Raw genomic sequence first — 18297 nt, 5'->3', positions numbered from 1 at the left:
AAATGCTTTCTCATTTCGCGAAACGCGGTGAGCACTATGTTGCTGTATTTTCTAACCCAGTCGGCGTTCACTTGTTCCCGAAATAGTTTGGGGCCGAATTTGAATTCTGTTTACTTTTATCTCGCTCTTTCAGTGCGTGTGTTTGTAAGTTTCTTTAGGTGTTTGTGTTGATTTTTCTGTAAAGTTCCTTTCATGTGTTAAATAATGTGCCTTTACATACTCTAGCGTTTTCAATTAAAACTTGTTTGCCATCTGCTATTGCTTTCTGTGTGGGTAAGTTCTCTTCTATTGTCAGTTTGTGATATAGACTGTGGCTGGATTTCAGTATTTTTAAATCTCTTGCAATTGTAGTTGGGTAGTGGTTACGAGCTATTGGGTGGTCAGCAAATGCGCTATTGGGTCTGTTACTTTTTGGTTTCGAGTATCTTGCTTTAAAGCTCCTACATGTTTATTCTGTGTATATTGATTGGGAAATGTTACATGTGAGTTCATATATTCCTGATCTGTTGAATATACCTGTGGATGTCTCCTGTGTTCTGAGTTTTTTATGTGTTGTGATGTCTGTCCTGTATCCTATTTGAAGTTTCCGTGTCTCCAATATGTTGTGTATTCTGTGGACAATTTTGTTATTGTAGGTGAGTGTGCACCATTTTGTTTTGTGTGTGTGTTGTTGTACTGTTGTATCTTGCATGTCGCCATTTTTTGTATGTTGAGTTGATCTGTGTTACGTAAGGTTTTGTGTGTGTATTGTGCGTTCATTCTTTTTCTGTTTACAAATTTCTTGGTTTAATTTCTATCATACGGAGCTTGTAGCCATTTTCCTCTGCTGTACGTTTTATTGTGTTTAGCTCCTGTGTGTAGTTATGTTTGCTTATAGGTGTTCCGTTCAATCTGTGGAGTTTGATTCTGAAGCTTGCTCGCTTGTGTGCTACCAGGTGGTTCGACAGATTGTGAATAGTGATGCTCGTGGTTGTAAGTGTCCTGAATATTGTGAAGTCGTGGGTGTTGTTCGCTTTTCGTACGCAGAGATCCAGAAAATTTTGTTTGTTGTCTGTTTCTGTTACTAACGTGAAGTGACTTTTTGGGTGTAAGTCGTTTATTTAATTGTGTAGCTTTTCTATATGCGTGTGTGGTTCATCGATCAGCATATTAAGCCATCAGCATATAAATTTGTATTATTTTTGGTCTTATTGTTTGCGTGAAGATCCCATTCTCTAGGTTGTTCATGAATATGCTGTCTAGAAGACCGCTACTTTGTCATCCCATTGACAGACCTGTATGATGGGAATAAAATTCTTTGTTTAACATAAAATAATTTTGTCCTGTATTGGTCTTGAGTATGGTTGATATTTCATTAATGTGTGAGTCTGGTATGTTTTATTGTTGTTATAGTCTTAGTATGGTGATGTTGATGGTTTTATTTATGGAATGCAAGTACACTTGATGTATCATCAAATGATATGTGGCTTGCTGTGTCTGGTATGACTATTTTCTTGAATCTCTCTACTGGTTCCAACACAGAAAAAACTGAGAAAACAGGAGACACCCAGAGATAAATTCAACAGATCAGGAATATATGAACTCACATGTAACACTTCCTAATCAGTATACGTAGAACAAACATGCAGGAATTTTAGAACAAGATACTCAGAACATCTCAGAGCCGTAAAAAGTAAGAGAACCTACAGCACAATGGTGACCACCTAATAGCCCATAACCACCACCCAACTACAATTGCAAGAGGTTTAAAAATACTGAAATCCAGCCACAGCCTACATCAAAAACTGCCAATAGAAGAGAACTTACAAATACAGAAAGCAATAGTAGAAGGCAAACAAGTTTTAAATAAAAACGATAGAGTCGTAAAGGCACATTATTTAACACATGAAAGGAACTTTACAAAAAAGGCAACACAAGCACCTAAAGAAGCTTGCACACACACACACACACACACACACACACACACACACACACACACACACATACACGCATACACACACATACACACACACACACACACACTTAAACTTACACACGTAGAAAGAGAGAGATAACAGTAAACAAATTCAAATTCGTTTGGTTTGCATATGACAAGCTATCAGTGCAGGATACCATACAGATGGTCCTGCAAAACCATACAATGTAAAATCACGGTAAGAATAAAAACGAACAAAAACTTGTTAGATCGGTTACAACGTAAAATATGTTCACTTTTTTTAAATTTTTTATATACAATAAAAGAATGACGGAATGTATTAGAATCAAATCAGGAGATGCTGACGGAATTAGATTAGGAAAAGAGACACTTAAAGTAATAGATAGGTTTTGCAATTTGGGCAGCAAAATAACTGATAATGCCTGAAGTAGTAGGATATAAAATGTAGACTGGTAATGGCAAGAAAAGCTTTCTGAAGAAGAGAAATTTGTTAACATCGAATGTAGATTTAAGTACTGGGAAATCTTTTCAGAAAGTATTTTTATGGAACTTTTCGATGTACCGGGTGATCAAAAAGTCAGTATAAATTTGAAAACTGAATAAATCACGGAATAATGTAGACAGAGAGGTAAAAATTGACACACATGCTTGTAATGACATGGGGTTTTATTAGAACCAAAAAAATACAAAAGTTCAGAAAATGTCCGACAGATGGCGCTTCATCTAATCAGAATAAAATAATTAACATAACAAAGTAAGACAAAGCAAAGACGATGTTCTTTACAGGAAATGCTCAATATGTCCACTATTATTCCTCAAGAATAGCTGTAGTCGAGGAATAATGTTGTGACCAGCACTGTAAAGCATGTCCGGAGTTATGGTGACGCATTGGCGTCGGATGTTGTCTTTCAGCATCCCTAGAGATGTCGGTCGATCATGATACACTTGCGACTTCAGGTAACCCGAAAGCCAATAATCGCACGGACTGAGGTCTGGGGACCTGGGAGACCTAGCATGACGAAAGTGGTGGCTGAGCACACGATCATCACCAAACGACGAGCGCAAGAGATCTTTCACGTGTCTGGCAATACTTTGTTTCTTTTTGGTTTTTTTTGTTCTAATAAAACCCCATGTCATTTCAAGCATGTGTGTCAATTTTTACCTCTCTATCTACATTATTCCGTGGTTTATTAAGTTTTCAGATTTATACTGACTTTTGGTCACCCAGTATTATGGAAATGAAACATGGACGATAAGCTTATAGACAAGAAGAGAATAGAAGGTTCGCAGATGTGGTGCTATGGAAAAATGCTAAAGATTAGGAGGACAGATCACGTAACTAATAAGGAGGTACTGAACAGTATTAGAGAGAAAGGAAAATTGTGGCGCACCCTAACTAGAAGGTTTCGGTTGATAGGATACATTCTGAAACATCAAGGGATTACCAGTTTAGTACTGGAGGGAAATGTGAGGGGAAAAATTGTAGAGGGAGACCAAGAGATGAATGCAGTAAGAAGATTCAGAAGGACGTAACTTGCAGTATTATTCGGAGATGAAGAGGCTTGAACAGGGTAGAGCAGCATGGAGAGATGCATCAAATCAGTCTTCGGACTGTAGATCACAACATTGGGAGGAAAAGGGCAGCACAACATAGTCCCAAACGTTGTCAGTCATTCAGACCTTGGGGTTATCTGCTTCTAAAAAAAAGTAGGTCCTCAGTTGTCTTGGACAATCTGAGTGCACCCTGTTCCAGCCCTCCACGAAAGAAAAATCCCAGGGAACTGAACCTGGGTCCTCCAAATGGAAGTATGACGCGTTGACCCCAGATACGGGGGCAGACAGTGCTGATTTTAGACCAAATTAATTTCATTTTATTGTAGTTATTGTTTATAATATTTTGCTTCGCTACAAATAAATTTATGATTGCAACACTAATGGGATGCAGCATGGTGCTATCCCACTAACAAATGATCTGTGATAGAGATACAAGAGGGGAGCTCTTGATGAAATAGAAATAAATAAATCTGCATTTATGCTTAGCAAGAGACTTTATAGTGTATGTCGGAGGGTACTTAGTGCAGTATTGTCACTTCCCCTTATTCCTTTTCCGGTGAGAGGGAAGAAGGCCTGTTGATAAGCCTCCGTGTAAGCTCGAATCTTTCTAATGACCCCTCTATGGCGTTTGTGTGAGATATAATTAGATGTACGCTCTCAAATTTTAACAGTAAACCACACCGTGTTGCATAACACCTCTCTTGTAGCGTCTGCCAGTTGTGGTATCCGAACATTTTGATGCTTTCGTGCTTAAGAAACGAATATGAGACGAAACGCACTGCTCTTCTTTGGGTCCTCTCTATTTCCTTTTCAGTCTGATCTCGTAGGAGAACCAGATTGCCGAGTAACATTCAAGTATCGGTCGAACGTGGGTTGTGTAGCTACCGCCTTCGTTCGTGGACTGCACTTTCTGATGACGCTTCCAATGAATCTGTTTGGAAACTGCACTGCCTAAGAGCAGTTTTACGTTACCGTTCTACTTTAAATCGCTCCGTACGCATAATCCCGGGTATTTAACGGATGCGAAAGCTTCCAGTAACTGCCCGGTAATCGTGTAGTTATTCCATAACGGGTCTTTCCAGCTGTTTATTGGCAGTACGCTACATTTGTTTACGCTATCACCTGCCAATCGCTAACCTAAGAGTCGATTCACTATAGGTCGTGCTGCAATTGCCGCAATTTTTTATCATTAAGTATGTCGTACAACAGCATCATTATAAATATCGGATGATCAAAAAGTCAGTATAAATTTGGAAACTTAATAAACCACGGAATAATATAGATAGAGAGGTAAGAATTGACACAAATGCTTGAAATGACATGGGGTTTTATTAGGGGAAAAAGACGAAGTATTTCTAGACGCGTGAAAGACCTCTTGCGCGCGTCGTTTGGTGGTGATCGTGTGCTCAGCCGCCACTTTCGTCATGCTTGGCCTCCCAGGTCCCCAGACGTCAGTCCGTGCGATTATTGGCTTTGGGGTTACCTGAAGTCGCAAGTGTATTGTGATCGACCGACATCTCTATTGATGCTGAAGACAACATCCGACGCTAATGCGTCACCATAATTCCGGACATGCTTTACAGTGCTGTTCACAACATTACTCCTCGACTACAGCTATTGTTGAGGATTGATGGTGGACATATTGAGCATTTCCTTTAAAGAACATCATATTTACTTCGTCTTACTTTGTTATGCTAGTTATTGCTATTCTGATTAGATGAAGCGCCATCCGTCGGACATTTTTTGAACGTTTGTATTTTTTTAGTTCTAATAAAATACCATGTCATTCCAAGCATGTGTGTCAATTTGTACCCCTCTATCTACATTATTCCGTGATTTATTCAGTTTTCAAATTTATACTGACTTTTTGATGACCCGGTACATACCTGGGCAACTCTGGGTAATCAGCTAGTAAAAGACAAAACGGTTTTGATAGCAGCGTACGTACAGGGAAGAGGAAGGCGAGGTGCTCCCAGTCGCCGAGGTGGCTGCCGAAGACCTGCGTGAGGGCGTGCGGGCAGAGCGGGGCGGGCAGCGGCAGCGGCAGGCCCCCGGCGGCGCACAGCCGCTTGCCCTGGCTCCACGGGAAGAACAGCCACACCGACACCTGCAGCTGCAGCTGCGCAGGCGCACGCCCGCACCTGCGGCCCACCGCGTACACCGGCACCGGCTGGCGCCACGGCTCCGTGCCCGACGTCAGCTCACTCGCGTCTGCCCGACCACACGTACCTCTACAGGACACGGCTCTTCCACAACATATACGCACACATCTTAAAAATACAAGCAGCAGCCATGTAGAAAGCTTCCTCGGCTCTAATGGACACGGCACAGGAAACCTGCTTGGCAGATTAAGCCTGTTTGCCGGACCAGGACTCGAAACAAGAACCTCACTTTTCGACTTACTGACTGAACCATTTAGACACGAATCACTACCTAACATCACAGTGGGACTATTTTCCTCTCGTTTCTGCCAAACTTCAAAAAAGCTCTCCTGGATACGTTGCTGAACTAGAACTCGTGGAAGAAAGGATGTTTCGCAAAAATGGCTTAGTCAAAGCCTAAGCAATGAACCCATGCTTTGTTATGAAAACTTCTGGCACGTTAAATGAATGCAGGGCCGAAAGTCGATAACCGGACCTATGTGAAGTTTGGAAGGTAGCAGAGAGGTACTGGCGGAAGAGTGCCTATGAAGGGGGGCCTAAGTAACGCCTGGATAGCTCAGTTAGTAAGAGCAGTAACTGGAAAGAAGTAAGGAAGGAAGATTAGAGTTTTTTTTTTTTTTTTTTTTAAATCCTATGGGAGTTAACTGCTAAGGTTATCAGTCACTAAGCTTACACACTACTTAACCTAAATTATACTAGGACAAACACACACACCCATGCCCGAGGGAGGACTCGAACCTCCGCCGGGACCAACCGCACAGTCCATTACTGCAGCGCCTTAGACCGCTCGGCTTATCCAAGATTAGAGTATATCGTCCTGTCGACAGTGCGGTCATTAGAGAGACGGAGCAGAAGCTCGGATTAGGAAAGGATGGAGAAGGAAATCAGCCGTGCCCTTGTCCGGGGGACCATCACAACATTTGCCTCGAGTGATTTGACCATTTCAGACCCTGTGGCTGCAATTGTGTACGTTAACTTTTACTTCGTCTTAGCTGCAACAGAAGTACCTTTTTCCTGAGGTACCTATTTGTGAACATTCAACATTTTCATTATGCACAAGTGCTGCCAACTGTTAGGCATTACTACGAAAATAATAGCATGTCAACAGCAGTGCGCAGCAGCTCGTTACCACCAGGATACACGACTGTGGTTGGTTCGCAATAACTATTTATTACAATACAGAATATCCCGCAATTTGTTATTTTAGTCCATAAAATGAAGCCATGTGTTCAAAGTACGTTTAGAAAACGAGTACATATTCATGTAAAAATCTTGCATCTAAAATGACTTTAAAAAAATCAGCTAAGAGCTGAGCACTACAACACAGAAAACACTCCAGAAAAGAATTCGGGTCTGAAAGGGTTAAGGACAGCATGGAAAATCTAAATCCGGATGGTCGAGCGACGATTTGAACCGGCGTCCTTCCGAATGCCAGTCCAGCGTAAAAGCCGTAACTCACGATTGGAAACGTCTCAAGTTTGAGTTCTGGTCTGGCATATAGATTTAATCGGTCACTAAGTAAGCTGAAACTAAACAACTCCGTAAAGATGAATAACTTCTACATGTCGATAATCTTATTTTTTAAGAGAATACGATTTATAAAAGGGAATTTACGAATTAAATGAAATATGTCAGAATATAGCTTCAAAATACCGGGTAGTAAATTTAAGTTAATGGCGTTTTGTGGAAAATATTCGGTGAGAACTAGGATAGGGCATAGTAATAATGAAATGAAAAACAAAATGAGCAAGTAAAATATTTCAACTATCTTGGATATAAAATATTGTATGAACACGAAGAAGATATGCAGATTAATTTGAATGGACTTGGAAGCATCTGTAGAACAATTCATACAACTTCAAAGCATAAAACATGGAAAGAAATGCGACTCAAATTTCATAAAACAATCGCACTGGCAACCCTTTATATGGAAGAGAATGGTGGGTACTGAATGAACGACAAGAAAAACAAATCGAGCGCAACGAACAGGAATGAGATTTTATAGAGCGGTGAAGGAATGTAAAAGAATAGCTGAAGTACCAAATGCAGACTTACTTAAAAAGTTGAAAATCCTGAATGTGAGACAAAAATGATTGATGACAAACAGAAACGGAATGAACGTCGTCAACGAATGTATCCAGAAAGTTTATTACATTAGATAAAGAACCTTGAACCAAAACGGGAAAGAGATCCTAGAAGACCGAGAAAAAGACGGGAACTGTAACATGCCACAGTTAACCTAATACGGAAAGCGCATAAGAAGAAGAAGAAGAAGATTAAGTTTCAAAACAGCGCCCAGTCCGCTGCTGAGCGAAAGGGGCATGCTAGCCTCTGGCATTGATGTGTGTGATGTCCTTAGGTTAGTTACGTTTAAGTATTTCTAAGTTCTAGGGGACTGATGACCTCAGATGTTAAGTCCCATAGTGCTCGGAGCCACTTGAACTAGAGGCATGGTACGCCTTAGAACTTTCTCCAACGCTTCGACAAAGTTCCACAGTACTATTCTCGCCGTCCACTGGCACCGCTCGCCTCATTGGATCGCCGAATACGGTACGTCGGTGACGAGCGACCATTGCATCCGCGTAACACTCAGCATATTTCGCCGCTAGTTAGTCGCCAAGCAACTGAAATGCTTCATTTCATGATAGTGAATGAATTTTATTTTCTAGAAATGATGCCTTGTGAGCGAAAGTGAAGTGATGAACTGGGGAAGTCCGAAACTAACCAAACGAAACAGGCTAGGAAAAATTTCATCACCTATGTGAAGATGGTTCAAATGGCTCTGAGCACTATGGGACTTAACATCTGACGTCATCAGACCCCTGAACTTAGAACTACTTAAATCTAACTAACCTGAAGAAATCACACACATCCATGCCCGAGGCTGGATTCGAACCTGCGACCGTAGCAGCAGCGCGTTTCCGGACTGAAGCGCCTAGAACCGCTCGGCCGCAACCGCCGGCCTTTGTGAAGAATTATAGAATGTTAGCACAATTTTTTAATTTCATGGAAGAAATATTTCAGTATATCCCTTACAGCTCTTGGACATACGAGTACGAAATGATACCACCCGATAAATATCTGTCTTTAAGAATGAGGCAAGCAACACACATAGCCATAAAATATTTCAGCCCGAACATACACTTTGTGAAGAATTATAGAATGTTAGCACAATTTTTTAATTTCAGGGAAGAAATATTTCAGTATATCCCTTACAGCTCTTGGGCATACGAGTACGAAATGATACCACCCGTTAAATATCTGTCTTTAAGAATGAGGCAGGCAACACACACAGCCATGAAATATTTCAACCCGAACAAACACTTTTGTCGACGAGAATTACAGTGCAGCGTATTCTATTAGAGAGAAATATATGGCACTGTTTTACAAAATGAAATGTAAAAAAGAGACCATAAATTCCATTTGAGTAGTTTACAAGTTAGCTACTGTTTAACAGCTTGAGAGTGTTCGCTTGAAATTTGCAGATTTTGTAGACAATCCTAAACGTATAGTCTATGTCTCATTTGCTTTTACTTATTACTTGTAAAATTATGTTAGATATGTAATAAATACCTGATTTCTGGATCTCTGTCTCCCTGGGATTTGATTCAGCTTGTACTTTCCCCGCGTCTCCCGGCCTTTTCCACGTATACGTCCGTCTCTTGTCATTCTTCAATAGTGTATTTGGCAATACAAACCGAAATCTATTGTAGAACTCAGTTAATCTTTCTGCTACCTCATTCCAACTACCTAGCCCACATTTTCACTTATCTCTCTCTTCTGTTCCCCCTCCTACTAAAGCATTTCAATCCCCGTTGATTATTAGATTTTCATCTTTCTTTACACACTGCGTTATCCGTTCAATTTCCCCATATATTCTCCCGTTCTCTTTATCTTCTGCTTGCGACGTGGCACGTATACGTGAATTTTTGTTGTTGGCGTCGATTTGGTGTTGTTTCTGATAAGAATAATCTCAAAAATGGCCCTGAGCCCTATGGGACTTAACATCTGAGGTCATCAGTCCCCTAGAACTTAGAACTACTTAAACCTAACTAACCTAAGGACACCACACACATCCATGCCTGAGGGAGGGTTCGAATCTGCGACCTTAACGGTCGCCCGGTTCCCGACTGTAGCGCCTAGAACCGCGCGGCCACTCCGTCCGGCAATAATCTCACCAATGAACCGTCCATAGTAGCTCACTTTCGGCCCTACTTTCCTGTTCACAACGAACTCGACTCCTGTCATACTATTTTCCGTTGCTGTTGATATTACACTGTATTCATATCACCAGGAGCAGTTATTTTGATTCCATATCCGTTCATTGACGCCTGCTTAATCTAGATTGAGCCTCTTCATATTCTTTTCCGACTTTCCAGTTTCTCTGCAACACTCAAGCAACTGCCATTCCAAGCTCCGACTCGTAGCATGTTACCCTTTCGCTGGTTTTTAATTTTTTTCCCCCCTTGGTCATCTCCCCATTGACAGACTCCTTCCGGAGATCCGAATGGGCGATTTAAGTCCGAATGATTTGGTGGAGCTCTCCACGCCAATCTATCTTCTGTAAATGTCTTTATCTGTACATAGCTACTGAAACTTACGTTCATTTGAATTTGATTACTATAGTCAATCCTTCATCTCCATCTGCTATTTGCCCCCCCCCCCCGCCCTCCAATGGCACTTCTCTCCGTTACCAAATCAACCATTTCACAAGGCGTTAGGATGTGTCTCGCCAATCGGTGCTTTGTTTTAGCCATGTTGTGCAATAAGGATTTTTCTTCTCTTACTCTGAGCAGGTTCTTGATTAATCCTCTCATCCTCAGCATTCTGCTGTAGCACCACATTTCAGACTCTTATATTTCTTTACTTGTCTGCACTGTTTATCGTGCTTGGTTTCCTTCCGTACGAGGCAACAACAGTGCAATAAAAAGGTGCAGCCATTTATGTCACATAGTTTGATAGTCGCAAAACTCATCTACATCTACATCCATACTCCGCAAGCCACCTGACGGTGTGTGGCGGAGGGTACTTTGAGTACCTCTATTGGTTTTACCTTCTATTCAAATCTCGTATTGTTCGTGGAAAGAAAGATTGTCGGTATGCCTATGTGTGGGCTCTAATCTCTCCGATTTTATCCTCACGGTCTCTTCGCGAGATGTACGTAGGAGGGAGCAATATGCTGCTTGACTCCTCAGTGAAGGTATGTTCTCGAAACTTCAACAAAAGCCCGTATCGATCTACTGAATGTCTCTCCAGCAGAGTTCGTCTATCATCTCCGTAACGCTTTCGCAATTACTAAATGATCCTGTAAGGAAGCGCGCTGCTCTCCGTTGGATCTTCTCTATCTCTTCTATCAATCCTGTCTGGTAAGGATCCCACACTGGTGAGCAATATTCAAGCAGTGGGCGAACAAGTATACTGTAACCTACTTCCTTTGTTTTCTGATTGCATTTCCTTAGGATTCTTCCAATGAATCTCAGTCTGGCATCTGCATTACCGGCGATTATCTTTATATGATCATACCATTTCAAATCACTCCTAATGTCTACTCCCAGATAATTTATGGAATTAACTGCTTCCAGTTGCTGACCTGCTATATTGTAGCTAAATGATAAAGGATCTTTCCTTCTATGTATTCGCAAACCGTTACACTTGTCTACATTGAGATTGAATTGCCATTCCCTGCACAATGCGTCAATTCGTTGCAGATCCTCCTGCATTTCAGTACACGAAAACCTATAGTGTACCTCGAGAAATCAAGAAATTTGGGAAGAAGAAAGGTTTGTTAGTACGAGGAATGGTAAAAATCCTAAAATTGTTAATCTGTAATTATATTACACGAAAAAATATTTTTTTGTCATTTGTTGTCTGTCTGTTTGTCTGTTGAGCCTCTCTTTCTCAGGAACGGGTACACGTATCATGTTGAAATTTGTGTCACGTGCTCAGGTCTATAATCTCTTCGCGGTGTAATAAATATAAAAGTCAATGCAACCAAAAGATACGACCATTTATATCACATATTTTGATTGTTGCAAACTCACTCGTTAAAACCTGTAGGGTAGTTCCCGTTGTCTAGCATCATGAAATTTGACAAGAAGCAGATATCACAGCACAAGTAAAGGCAAAAAATAAGAAAATCGCCGGCCGAAGTGGCCGTGCGTTTCTAGGCGCTGCAGTCTGGAACCGCGAGACCGCTACGGTCGCAGGTTCGAATCCTGCCTCGGGCATGGATGTGTGTGATGTCCTTAGGTTAGTTAGGTTTAACTACTTCTAAGTTCTAGGCGACTAATGACCTCAGAAGTTGAGTCCCATAGTGCTCAGAGCCATTTGAAACATTTTTTAAGAAAATCCCTAAGTTTTAAGCACATCACACCCAAAATATTTCTTTTTTAATTTGTTGTCCGACTTCAGACTTGAAATTAAAACACTCTCGAAAGTCATCGAATAACTGGGACCGATATCTTACCAGTATAAATTTCAGTAACAGTCAAAAATCTTGGAATCCTCGATTTCCTGAACGGGTGGACTGCCTACACACATAACTAAGTTTCTACGGAACCATCAGTACGCGGGTCCTACTCGCACCTGGCCAATTTTTTTAATACTACTTCTACCACCACTGCTACTACTACTTTCTGTTATTTTGTTACGTAAATATCGTCTACTACCCAAAGTATCTTACTTAATAATCTCTTTCCCTCAGGAACATCTGAGTTAAATCAACTACATTCCGTTGCCCTTATTTCAGTCTTCTTGATGACGATCTAGTACATTTCCGAGGCCTGCCATCCCTCGCAGAATTACAGCATCATCAGCAAACCTCAAAGTTTGTGTTTCCTCTTCGTGAAATTTCGTTTCTCACTTCCTCCTTGGCTGCCTTTATAGGTTACTCAGTATACAGACTAGATAACATGCTGATAGTCCACAACCCTCTCTCACTCCCGTCTCAACTACCACCTTCGCTTCATACCTTTAGACTTTTATAACGGCAGTCCTTTTATAACGGTAATCTGGTTTTTGTACAAGTCATAGATAACCTTTCGCTACCCGAATTTCATCCCTGATAATTTCAGAGTTTCAAAAGTATATTCGAGTCAGTATTGTCTAAATCTTTTTTTTTGTTTTTAATCTACATATCCTGTAAAGGTGGCTTTGCCTTCCTTCAGGCTACCGTTTAGGATAATTTTTAGGGTCTGTGTTGCTTCGTGTGTTCGTACATTTCTTCCTGCAGTCAGCCGCAAATGTTGATTCTCCAAGTCTTCTCGACTGTATTTCGCGAAAACATTGTCCGCCTGCTTCCAGGGATTCAAAAATGGTTAAAATGGCTCTGAGCACTATGGGACTCAACTGCTGAGGTCCCCTAGAACTTAGAACTACTTAAACCTAACTAACCTAAGGACATCACACACATCCATGCCCGAGGCAGGATTCGAACCTGCGACCGTAGCAGTCTCGCGGTTCCAGACTGTTGCGCCTAGACCCTCTCGGCCACTCCGGCCGGCTCCAGGGATTCCTTCCTCCTAATATTCGTGTGTTGTTCGAACCTTCGGTAACATATTTAGCTGCAAGCCTCTGAATTGCTGCGACATCTTCCTTTAATCCAGTCTGGTGAGAATCCCAAACACTCGAGGAGTACTCAGTAATGGGTTGCGCTTGTGTTCTATACGCGGTCTTCTTCATAGTTGAGCTACACATTTCTACAATTACCCCAATAAACCGAAGTCGATCATTCGGCTGCCCTACTTACCGACCTTACGTATTCGTTCCATCTCATAGTGCGTTGCAACGTTCCGCTTAGATATTTAATCTACGTGATTGTGTCCCAAGAAGCACACTGCTAACGCTGTATTTTTGTACAACACAGATTTTTTTCCCCTTTTCATCGGCATTAAGTTAGGAGATGCCTCTGAAAAATTCGGCGAATGTTCCCAGAAAATAAAGGAAACGAAAGTTACAAACAAAAAAACTTTACTGGTCTTTAAACTAAACACTATGAACTACAACACACTTCTGACATCGGTTTTAAAGATGATGGTAACTGTCAGAAAACGCTTCTTATGGAATTGGTCGAAGCACCGTGGTCTCACGCATTCTTGGATATCCTCAACATCTGGGAATATTCGTGAACAATAGTGATTACACTGTCTCTTCTTATCTTCTGTCCTTCTTCTCTCATGCTCAGAGACAGCGGTCGAGCATCCGCAGGTGTCCATATTACCCGTGTCATTGCAAAATGGAGGGCAAAATGGAGCAACGCTTTAGTATGAAGTTTTGCTTCAAATTAGGGACAACGGTGACGGAGACTCATGGAATGTTGCTGCAAGTGCGTGTTGCTGAAGCAATGAGTAATAAGTGTATACCTGAGTGGTTTAAACTATATAAAGGGGGAAAGGACGGAAGAATGAACCGCGTTCGGGTCAACACGCAAAATGATAGACAATATTGGAAAACGGCGACGGATGGTTGCGGATGATCGGCCACTGTCATTGTGAACGAGAGCAGAAGAGGAGGAGGAGGATGATATTAGTGTTTAACGTCCCGTCGACAACGAGGTCATTAGAGACGGAGCGCAAGCTCTGGTGAGGGAAGGATGGGGAAGGAAATCGGCCGTGCCCTTTCAAAGGAACCATCCCGGCATTTGCCTGAAGCGATTTAGAGCAGAAGAGCTGAAGGTAAGTAAAGACAGTGTGAGCACTGTTCTTCACGAACATTCGCAGACTGTGCGAACATCCAACAACGCGTGAGTGCAGTTTCCAACAGCTTTACAACAGATTTCAGAAGTGTGTTGTAGCTGATGAGGCTTACCGTGAAGAGCAGTGAAGGGATTTTGTTTGTAGCTCTTGTCCCCTTCATTTTCTGAGACCGTTCACCGAACTTTTCAGACGCGCCTTGTATATTTTTCTTCATCTATAGCAAGCTGGCGATTACCGTGTAACGCAGTAATTTTGTCATCCACAAAACACACGTAGCGGGGCCACAAAAAATGGTTCAAATGGCTCTGAGCACTATGGGACTTAACATCTATGGTCATCAGTCCCCTAGAACTTAGAACTACTTAAACCTAACTAACCTAAGGACAGCACACAACACCCAGCCATCACGAGGCAGAGAAAATCCCTGACCCCGCCGGGAATCGAACCCGGGAACCCGGGCATGGGAAGCGAGAACGCTACCGCACGACCACGAGATGCGGACGCGGGGCCACAGAATCTGTCCATACCAGCATTCACCACAAAAGAAGAAAGGACAGTAAGATTTGAACTCCAAATGAAATTCCGAGTAAACGGATAGATTAGTTAATTAACAATTCATGAAACTTAATTACTGAATTAATACTACTAAATTACTTTTCAAAAGTTCACAGCCACTACCAATATATTGTCTTTACAGAGGACCATCGGTTGTAGGGATAGGATAAATTTAACATTCCCTATTTAACTAATGTAGGCGACCCTCAATGTGGCAAAATCTAGTTTGGTTTTATGCCGTTATTTCGAATTGTCGTTGAAGCCACGCGGTGGCGGAGGCACAGGCAGTTCCCACGCGTTCTGAGATTTGGCGCCAGTTCAGGTCACCCACCTTGAGGGCCGCAACTCAGCCACTCCAGGCCACCAAGACAACATGAATGGCTCTAACTGTCACCCCTGTTAGGTTGGCTACAACGATCGTTTCGTGTACCACGGAAGTGCACTGTAGCTCATCGCCCGGGTCTTTAAATAACCTGAGGAGCAGCTCTCCGGCCCATTCCGTTACAGTTTCTAGAGACGACAACATCACGACGTTTAGTGTACGGCAGATATCGTCATTTAGTCACTAGTGCTTCCCATTACCTTGGGAGCAGCCTAGGTTAGTCATCCGCGAACCACTCGTGATGGTGGCCGAGCGGTTCTTCAGACTGGAACCGCGCGGCCGCTACGTCGCAGGTTCGAATCCTGCCTCGGTCATTGATGTGTGTGATGTCCTTAGGTTAGTAAGTAGTTCTAAGTTCTAGGGGACTGATGACCTCAGTCCCATAGTGCTAAAAGCCGTTTGAACCCATTTGAACCATTCGTGATATTTTAGAGTTACTAATCACATCGCAATTACAATGGTTGCGCTATATCTGCGCCGCTAAATACTGGCGCCGCCCATCGGCGTGTAGCAGGGCAAGCTGCTTTGGCCGATCACTGTTAGTGTTAGCGTAAGCCATGATCCATGGTTAGTTTCTTCTGTTATTTCATTTCTGTGCCCTCTCTGTGGACTGGTCTTTATTCTGAAGACGGATTTTTGTGTGAAGTCGTGTACTTTCAGCTTGGCCTACAGCAAGTCTATTGTTCGCCCAGCGGTTACACTCTGTGAGTAATAATTTATGGAAACTTATCATTGGGCTACTTCTCATTTGTGTGTTCATTTTTGAATATATAGTTCTCCAGATTATCCCGAATGTCACTGTCTATAGCTTCCCTACTGCCCCTTATGTAGATCATTTCCTTACTGGATGACGAAAGACCTGCTCTAAGAAACGAAGTTCAATGCCTGACATAGAAGGTCCGTAGGTGAGTGATCTGCTAGTTGCTCCTTTGCTACTCTGCTACAGTTACTGTCACCAACTCCCAAAGGCTACAATCATATCACATAGAAATTGTTCCTAAGTTATCTTTTATCGTCCTACAGTCACTCCAGCCTACCAGTCTCCAACCAGCTACCTTCAAGAACTGACACAAGTGTTGCAGGCATGTAAGAAGTTCCTTAAATCCTTAAATTTGCTTTCAAGCCACGACCAATGCAAGAGTGTATTAGTGCTTGTGGAGTCACAGCTCATGCTAATGTTGATGATGGCAATCAATTCTGAATGCAGAGAGACTTAATCTTTTAATACTCGTTATATGATGAATGTCTCCGCAAAGTATGACACATATCGAACTGGTGCGCAACGACGCAGCACTTTCCACTTCCTCCAGACTTACTGAGGAGAGAATCCCTGGGCAGCAGGTAGAAGCCCCTGGAAGCAGCGCCTTGCGGCAGCTGGTCCTCCGGCAGTGGCCCCAGCCCGGGGTGCCACGCGCGCATCCTGCCCAGGAACGCCTCTGCAGACGACGGCAAGAAGCGCTCCTGCTGTGACAGCCGCACAACCGGAGACCACCGCTGCGCCAGCCGGACAGCTACGCACACAACATCTTATCAGCACTTCGGCCACAAACCGGCAAGAAACAGCATTTCATTACCATGATTTACTTACGACATACATGGGATGGACAAAAATCTGCAAAAACCAAAAACACGTTATCATGTCTAATGCGGCGTAAGTAATAAGTGCACCCGTTGAACGCAGTCGCAGATAGTTTAGTGATGTTCTTCATCTTCTTACAAAATCTTACTTTCTCACAAACTATTATTTTCTTATAAACTCTTATTTTCTTACAAACATTTCCTATAAACTGCTAGGCAGCACACACTGACCATTTACTTACTAAACGAATGCAAGCCGCAAAAAGCAAAAATTTTTATAAATTTTCAATTAAAATTCTATGCTGCGAATCATATTTCAAATTCCTTTTGCCATACACTACTATATACATAAGTGCATCTTTCGGAATTTTATCATTGAAATTTGCACACAACTTCATTGTAGTTTTCTGTGTAGCTAACACATTCATTCTTCTAGACATATTTATAACATAGGATAATTTTCAATAAAGCTGAATGTATTCACATTAACATCACCATTCAATTGTGTAGTTCTCTTAAAATCTAAGAAAGCATCATAAGCTTTTAAATAATTATTTGGCGGATCTAGATTCCACATTTCTTGAGGAAAAATCTCGTTTCTTACATTTTTAATATAGATATTCTGTAATTTAACATGATCGAATAAGAAAGAGTCAGACAGGTACGAAAAACAATTCAGTTTACTTTCAACAACCAAGTTTCAACTAATTTTGAAAACAATTCTGTAGGCGCTTCAGTTCTGAACCACGCGACTACTACGGTCGCAGGTTCGAATCCTGCCTCGGGCATGGATGTGTGTGATGTCCTTAGGTTAGTTAGGTTTAAGTAGTTTTAAGTTCTAGAGGACTGATGACCTCAGATGTTAAGTCCGATAGTGCTCAGAGCCATTTTTGAACAATTCTGTAGCACAAATAATTCAATGCAATTGTGTAGCGCAGATAATTTAATAATCCAATGCAATTCTGTAGTCCAGATGATTTAATGATAGTCCAATGCAATTCTGTAGCGCAGATAATTTAATGATAATTCAATAATTGAATGGTGATGTTAATGTGAATCCATTCAGCTTTATTGAAAATTATCCTATGTTACAAATATGTCTAGAAGAATGAATGTGTTAGCTAAACAGAAAACTACAATGAAGTTTTGTGCAAATTTTAATGATAAAATTCCGAAAGATACACTTATGTATGTAGTAGTGTATGGTAAAATGAATTCGACATATGATTCGTACCATAGCATTTCAACTGAAAATTGCTTTTTGCGGCTTGCATTCGTTTAGTAAGTAAATGGCTAGTGTGTGCAGCTTAGCAGTTTATAAGAAAAGTTTGTAAGAAAATAATAGTTTGTAAGAAAGTAAGATTTTGTAAGAAGATGAAGAACAACACTAAATTTTTGCGACTGCGCTCAACGGGCACACTTGCTACTGGCGTAGGA

The 18297-nt window shown here is 41.7% G+C and overlaps 1 protein-coding gene across 1 annotated transcript in view; it reads right to left on the bottom strand.

Moving 5' to 3' along the window:
• Positions 1-16701, bottom strand: part of LOC126434647 (uncharacterized) — a 47037-nt gene extending 30336 nt beyond the window's left edge. Inside the window, exons 1-2 of the mRNA XM_050090457.1 lie at positions 16599-16701; positions 5439-5701 (exon numbers count right to left, since the gene is read on the bottom strand). Of these exons, the coding sequence (XP_049946414.1) occupies positions 5439-5701; positions 16599-16701 (366 nt within the window). The remainder of the gene's footprint in view (positions 1-5438; positions 5702-16598) is intronic.
• Between the last annotated feature and the right edge of the window lie 1596 nt (positions 16702-18297).

The sequence above is a fragment of the Schistocerca serialis genome, chromosome 1, assembly GCF_023864345.2.
Source record: "Schistocerca serialis cubense isolate TAMUIC-IGC-003099 chromosome 1, iqSchSeri2.2, whole genome shotgun sequence".
Taxonomy (NCBI): Eukaryota; Metazoa; Arthropoda; class Insecta; order Orthoptera; family Acrididae; genus Schistocerca; species Schistocerca serialis.
This window is presented reverse-complemented; position numbering and strand designations above follow the sequence as displayed.